This window comes from Pteropus alecto, unplaced genomic scaffold (assembly GCF_000325575.1).
Source record: "Pteropus alecto unplaced genomic scaffold, ASM32557v1 scaffold172, whole genome shotgun sequence".
Classification (NCBI taxonomy): Eukaryota; Metazoa; Chordata; class Mammalia; order Chiroptera; family Pteropodidae; genus Pteropus; species Pteropus alecto.
The window spans coordinates 254,159-261,691 of record NW_006431924.1 but is presented as its reverse complement, the minus strand read 5'-3'; the positions used below and the strand labels follow the sequence as shown (position 1 = coordinate 261,691).

Here is a 7,533-nt window from a genome sequence, read left to right as displayed (position 1 = left end):
CCCTAATACCTGATATGATTTAGAATGGTGCAATTCCATCAGGTTCTTAATCCAACTGGCTCAGTAATAAATCTTTGACACCGTCCTCCTCAAATGCCTTTCATAATCACCAAAATGAAGAATTAACTAATGTATGATATTTTAAGCTCGACATCATCTCCAAGCGACATATTGCTCTAGTCATTTTTTAGAGAGTTTACTCTGAAGTTCTGAATAATTACCAGCCCCTAATACAAAATTAGTGATCAGGGATTATGCATTAGGACAAATGTGTAAGTTGAAAATATTATCTCTTGGAAAAAATGTAGCACCAATACTTAGGTTAATACAAAATGATCATTAATCAATAAATAAGTTCAATTAAATTTTCAAAAGTGAAAATTTCTGTTTTAGGTAACATGATACAGATGTTATTTATCAGAGCCCTTTTCCAGAAACAAGCCCCCTAAAACAATGAGAATAAAAAACAAAAGAGAATCATGTATACATACACATATTATTATAAACTATATATGTATATGTTATATATACATATATTATTATATAATTTTTATTTCAGTATTATTTCTTGATGATTGGAAATATCTGTTTCCTTTCCTTTAACAATATAAAAAAACACATGGAAATTCTACTTTTTCAAAACAAAATTCCACCTATACTCTCCCCTGATACACCCTCTACCTTTACCTCTAATCCTTTACTCTAAATGAGATCTTTAAATGTATATATTCGTTTGTTCCTCCATTTATACATTTCTCATCTCCCGTTATGTCCTATCATTGCAAATTGCCAAAGACAGAGCTGCCTTGTCTTTCTGACCCATATTCTTACACCTACTATTTCTATCTAAAGGAAAAAGCAACCAAAACAAACCAAAACAACAACAACAACAAAAGAACAATGAAAGTGTTTATCTGATGTCTGGCCAATGTGTTGAATATGCAGAAATTTCAGGGTTCAGATTCAGTGTGGGAGCACCCCAACACCTTTGCCATGTGTTTACTTCTGCTTGATGTGTCCTCAACCAACATATGTATGAATTCATGTGTTTGCAACAATATTCGACAGGTTAAGACTCTGGTTTCTTTCTTTAGTCTAATCCCGTCTCTTCTCAAATTTAAGGGATTATAAAATATAGATGAAATTTTAGCATTATTTTTATATGTCTTTTTTTCCTCATTATAAGCAGAACAAATAAAACATATGAATACACTTAAAATGGTATATTTATAAACACATTTTAAAATATAACACAACAAAATATTTTATATATACCATATGTGCACTATACTATGGCCAAGTTCATTTTATTCTCTTTACCAGAAAAGCTCTTCTACTCTATCTCTAAATTTTCCATTGAAAAACAGCCATTTCAAATATCAGTTATAACACAAATTTGAAAGCTAAAATTTATTTTGGGTTGTTTTTACTGAAGCATTATCATATTCTATTCTTTTTATCTGTAGATTTTTAAAAATTAGTCTGATCATACAATTAATGGTTAAATAACAATGGGCAGAGTCAATCTTTCATTCATCTTTGAATCCCAGAATTTAGCCTCATTTCATGTGCAACTGTTGGCTTCTATATTCTCTTAGATAAAAGCACTATTTAAAGAAATTCTCCATTATTTGGCTACTATAAGTTAGTGACTTGTCAAGATCATGAGAAGACATTTGTGGCAACTTTTTGTGATATTGGATACATTGAAGAAGCCTTATAGAAAAGAATTCTTTAGGAATACAATTTCAGTTGAAGCCAGTTTTAATTGTAATCTACAATGCTCCTGAAGAAAATGCTTTTACTTAGGCCAACTATAAAAATTCAATAAAACTAAAGACTTACCAGTCAGAGGAAATAATTGTCTCATCCAAATTGTATTCTGTGTACTTTTTTGCAGGAGATAATCCCAGCCAAATGTCATATAACTTTTGAGATGTTACAAATTCCTACAAGAAATAGAGATGGTTTGTTAAAATAATTGTCTCCATGTCTGTATATTACCTCACAACATAATTTCTCACAAATTACTCTCAAGGTAACATTTTTAACATTATACTATTACTTTTCGATGTCATTAAAGAAAATTGAGACAAAGTGTTCTTTTTTGTTTGTTTCGTTGGGTTTTTTACTACAAGATTTCCTCTAGTATTTATACATCAGTTACTGTCTCACATAAAGCAGAATCTACTGGTTCATGCATAACCTTAACTTAGGGTCAATGAAGTTCACGAATTTCAGGTTTCAAATATTGAGCAGTAAATATTCAGTCTGGGGACAAAGAGATGGTTAATTACTGTAAACACATGTTTATGAAAAAAGAAAGAGTAGGAGAGAAATGTAGCAAAGTCAGATTAGAGAAGTGATTATAGAACAGAATTTAAAACCAGTCCAGATTTTTGTAGCTATAGTAAGTTTTTTTCCTTATATTCCAGGTATTTTTTGAGTAAATAACTATGAATGGATCATTTGAGAAATGGATCAGATGAGGAAAAGCTATGGATTGATTTCTTTCTCTTCTAATAAAGGAGGACAAAGATGCTTAGAATTGGGAAGCTGAGACATTTGGGGAAATGATTTTTTTTTTTTTTTTTTTGCTTAAAATAAATATGTGATTACTGAGAGACCAGAAATGCTGAGTAAAAAGAAAAATATGGAGATACTATTTAGACATTAAAAAAAAAAAAAGGAAATAAATACATAAATTTATTTACATAAATAAATCTTCCAGAGAACTCACTTTTTCTTGGACCTAGGAACTCAGTGCAGTATATCTGCTAGGCACTTGCTTTTGCCACCTCATTTAATTCTACTTTTTAATGTATATTTTATGCAAAGTTTCTTCTTTACTAGTATATGTTGGCTTTTTTTCTTAGTTAAAAAAAAATGTAAAGTGACAGAAACAAAGAATCTCCTCCAATGTAGATTTTATGAAATTGGTAACCCTTGGGAGTAATTTCCAGATCTTCTGTTTTTAGATAAATGCTCAGAAATTGTGTTCTGAAAGTGAATCCTAAAGTTCCAGTTTGGAAATGCTCACAGACCTAAAAATTCTGGGTGCCCTTTATCTACTCACCAGCCCAGACTCGGAGATTCCACTAAAGCTAAGGTCCTAAGCTAAAGTTTTATAAATGCTACCTTAGCTGTGCTACCCTGAGATAAATGTACTAAGTCTCAGTCACCTCATACCACAACTAGAATAGGCCAGAATTATGTCTGGATTAATATGATGGGGAAAATGGCTTCCTTCCTCACAAACAGAGATCTACAAGACCTTACCAATATACTTTTGTTCTTAATCTTCAACAGGCTGGCATTGTAAGCAGAACATAGCAAGCCACTGTTTTGCCATGTGTCATAATTTTTAACTAGTATATAACAGCGGTCCTTATGCCACGTCCAGTTCTTTGGACAAGGTTTACATTTGTGCTCTGGAAGAAGAAAGTAGTTTTACTTGGTGTATGTTGATAATCTTCATTATTCTTATTATTCCCATTGTCCTCTATGTTAAATTAAACAAATTTATTTGTTTTTCTTCTATTTGTGTCAAAGGTGAAGAGAATGAATCTGTGTTTCAGGCCCCTATAAACCACCACAATGTGTCCAAAACATAATTTAAACAACACGCTTCGAATTAAACGCTTGGATTCCAGTATATTTTCCTACCTCAGGAGCCCTGCATAATAATTTTCTTCTCTCCCTTTGTCATTTTTTTTGTATTACTACATGATGATAAAAGCTAATCACAGGAAAAATTGTGTCATGAGAATCAACCCAACAAACATACATCAATTCTGCTTTTTTCAGCTAGAGCATTTCTAGTTCTCTTACTTGTTGAATATTTGGAAGATTTTGCAAAAGCACAAAGAACATATTTTAATTATAATAGTTATAAAAACTGTTAGTGATATTAAAAAGCTGATTCATCCTAATTCCAAGGGTCAGGCCTAGCTTTATTCCTTTTCTCTTGATTCTCATTAAACACTCACTGAAATTGAGAAATGAGGTTATCTATAAAGAGATATTCTTTCCTCCCTATCTTCTATTGACCTTAGCACCCAAAATAACCTAGTGAATGTCAGATTAAATAAACTGTATATCATTTAATGTTTTATTAAGTAACTGTCATCTTCTATAACTTGGGGGCCTAAGTTATTATTACTTTTTCTGTTTGTCTTCTAACTGCATAGAAATATTGAGTCTTTTGTCAACCACATTTAATTCTTTCCCCCAAGTAATGACTTCTGAAAGACTAATTCTCAAATGACTTGTAGGTTTAGTTCATTGTCTAGCAAATAACTTAGAGAGGAAAATAGGATTACCTGGTTTTGTTCTATAGAGCTCATAACATAATTTTGTGGCTATTTCTTGCAGTGTGATAGAGAGATTCCTGATCTTCTTGGAACTATTCATATTATCCATCAGTAGTAGAGAAACATTCCTCTGAAGTTCTTCTTTGAAATTATGCAGTTTTTTAATTTTTTCCATTTCTGTCTTTGAAGTTAAGTGAACTCCAGGTCAAAAAAAAAAAAAAATGAAATGATAAAAAGTATTTTAATCCCTCAATGCAACCATCATCTTCTTTTTGCAGAAATAGTATTTAAGAATATTAAAGTTCTAGGGAAGCAGTCATTCAAAAGAATGTGAGAAAGAGATTAATTACCATACTGTAAGGATCTAGTTATAAGCCCCCTTCGTGTTTATATATCACCTATAATCATTTCAAAGCTTCAATTCACAGTAAACTTTTTTATAAAACTCATACAATTCTAGGTGTTTTCCTTTTCAATCAAAACATGGGTAATACATACATATGCTTCCTAAGACTCCCAGTCCAATCAGCTGCAGAAGGCACAGAAGAGTAAGAGCCAAGGTTCTTCGATGCCATACATGGGGAGGAGCAGGAGGTGCTGTGGAAAGCAAAATTAGCAAAGAGGCCTGGATATGATATACATTTTCATTTGAATCATTTAATCATTCATTCATTTCAGTTTTTTTCCCCTTCCTAACATGTCCCCAGTAAAGTAATGTGCTTTGCTGGAAACTCAAGGATATTTTAAAATACCTTTTTAAAGAATATGTTAAGAATAGGTCGAAAACATTTTGTTCAAGGAGAAGCTGTTATTTAGTAGGTCATTTACTAAACAAAGGCAAATATGGAGTTTAGAAAAGATAAAAGAGTAAACCAATCAATCTGAATACAACATATATTTTCTGTAAAAATTGGAGAAATTGAATAGCTGGCAGTTAACAGAGAGGTCAATCTGTGTATTCCTTCCTCAAGTAGACAATTGTGAATGTCGAAGAAAATAATTTTAGTTATTTATGTTTTCCCCAGAAAATCATGACTGTGGGACATAAATGATAGGCAGTCTCCTTGTAATAAATATCTCTGGGTATTCTTTTGTCAGCCAGATCTTAGGCCAACTCTATCCTATTTCCTCCTTAGAATTTGTCATGTTTTTTAGTAACAAACTTCTGTTGAACGCTTTCTTTTTATTAAACAAATAAATCCCAAAATAGATAATTTCCTTATTAAAAAATAGGAATTATGAACTTTATATTATAAGTTATTTTACTTAAAAATAAAATCAGAAATGAAAGAAGAGATATTACAAGTGGTATCACAGAAATACAAAAGATCATAAGTCTACTACAAACAATTATATGCAAACAAATTGGACAATGTAGAAAAATGAACAAATTACTAGAAGCATAAAACCTACCAAGACTTAATTATAATTAAATAGAAAATATGAACAGACTGATTATTACTACGGAGATTGAGTGAATATTCAAAATATCTCCCAACAAACAAAAGTCCAAGATCAGACAACTTTACTGGTAAATCCTACCAAACATTCAAAGAATAAACACCAATCCTTCTCAAACTCTTCCAAAAAAATAGAAGAGGAGGAAACATTTACAAATTCATTTTAAGAGGCCAACATTACCCTGATACACAAACCCGACAAAGACACTAAAAGAAAAGAAAATTACAGGCCAGTATTCCTGATGAACATAGATGCAAAAATATTCAATAAAATATTAGCAAACTAAATTCAGCAATACATTAAAAGGGTCATATACCACTATAAATTGGATCAATTCCAGGGATGCAAGAATGGTTCAACTTCTACACATCAGATAAAGTGACATACCACATAAACAAAATAAAAAATAAAAATCATATGATCACCTCAATCAATGAGGAAAAAGCATATTACAAAATTCAACATCGATTTATGATAAAAAAAAAAACTTCTCAATGAAGTGGGTATAGTGAGAATGTACCTCAGCCTAATATAAACCATATGTGACAAACCAATAGCTAATATCATACTCAATGGTGAAAAGCTGAAAGCTTTTTCTCTAAAATCAGGAACAAGATTTTAGAGATTTTAAGCTGAAAGCTTTTTCTCTAAAATCATGAACAAGATTTTAAAGGCCACTCTCACCACTTTTATTCAACATAGTATTGGAAGTTCAACTTAACTGCTTCTGTTTTTTTAGTGAGTTGGATAAAAATCTCCAAAAGAAATAGGAGAAATATTAGGGTAGTATATGCTTGACTTAGTAGAAAATCAAATGAGATCCTTTAACAGTATCTCTGTCTGTCTATCTTTCTGTCTCTTTGTCTCTCTGTCTCTGTCTCTCTCTTTTACACACACACACACACACACAAGCATTTCTTTATTACAAAAAACATACAAAACCATGACTTTCCTGGACAACATATGTTCCTTGTTCCATGGTTTCTTTTCACAGGGGGAAAAAAAAAAAACATTTTCCAATCCACGCATATAAAAATTCTATCCTATCTTAATTACCTTCAGTGTGATATTAAAACTAGAAAATTTGTAAAAGGCTGTGTTCAATACATTGACCAGTGCCTTAAAAAAAAGCTTTATAATCATTTTATATGGACAGTTTTGGTAAAAATGGGAGACTTAAGCAAAACTTCAAATGGAAATTCACTGTCAGTTCACTAATATCTAAGATTACAGGGCTTCTACTTTTATACTTCTACCACTTCCTGTACTTTACTTTTACCATCTTACAAAAAAACATCCATAGTTCAAAATCTTACCTTTTATCTCAACCTGGTCAAATTCCTGTATACTTTTTATCTTACTGGAGCAGTCCTGGAATTTTAGATCTGCATAAGTGACTTCGTCAGACATTGATGGCTATGAAAGGAAATAACTACAAAGGGGGGAAAAAAAAGAATGATGGTAAACAGAGTTGAATTTAAACAGGAGTGGATATTTCAGTTTATAAACTGAAGCTTAAACTTATAAGCTTAAACTTCTGTTTTGAAACTCACTGTACCAACCACCCATATGTCTGCAAATGAGCTGCTGGTCTACTGTGACCTCACGCAACCACAGAGGGCTGTTGCAAGAGGGAGCATTCTTCCTCTTTCCTTTATTCTCATTTCTCTATATGTGACAATTATAGTGTAGTTTTTAAAATTGTATTTGGATATGATAAGTATTGTACAAGGGGAGACAAATTACTAGAGCAACATGA

General features: G+C 31.6%; 1 protein-coding gene across 1 annotated transcript in view; it reads right to left on the bottom strand.

Moving 5' to 3' along the window:
- Positions 1-7,280, bottom strand: part of CLEC12A (C-type lectin domain family 12 member A) — a 7,821-nt gene extending 541 nt beyond the window's left edge. Inside the window, exons 1-5 of the mRNA XM_006906846.2 lie at positions 7,091-7,280; positions 4,812-4,910; positions 4,323-4,511; positions 3,280-3,431; positions 1,846-1,949 (exon numbers count right to left, since the gene is read on the bottom strand). Coding sequence (XP_006906908.1) covers positions 1,846-1,949; positions 3,280-3,431; positions 4,323-4,511; positions 4,812-4,910; positions 7,091-7,184 — 638 coding nt within the window. The 5' untranslated portion in view covers positions 7,185-7,280. The remainder of the gene's footprint in view (positions 1-1,845; positions 1,950-3,279; positions 3,432-4,322; positions 4,512-4,811; positions 4,911-7,090) is intronic.
- Between the last annotated feature and the right edge of the window lie 253 nt (positions 7,281-7,533).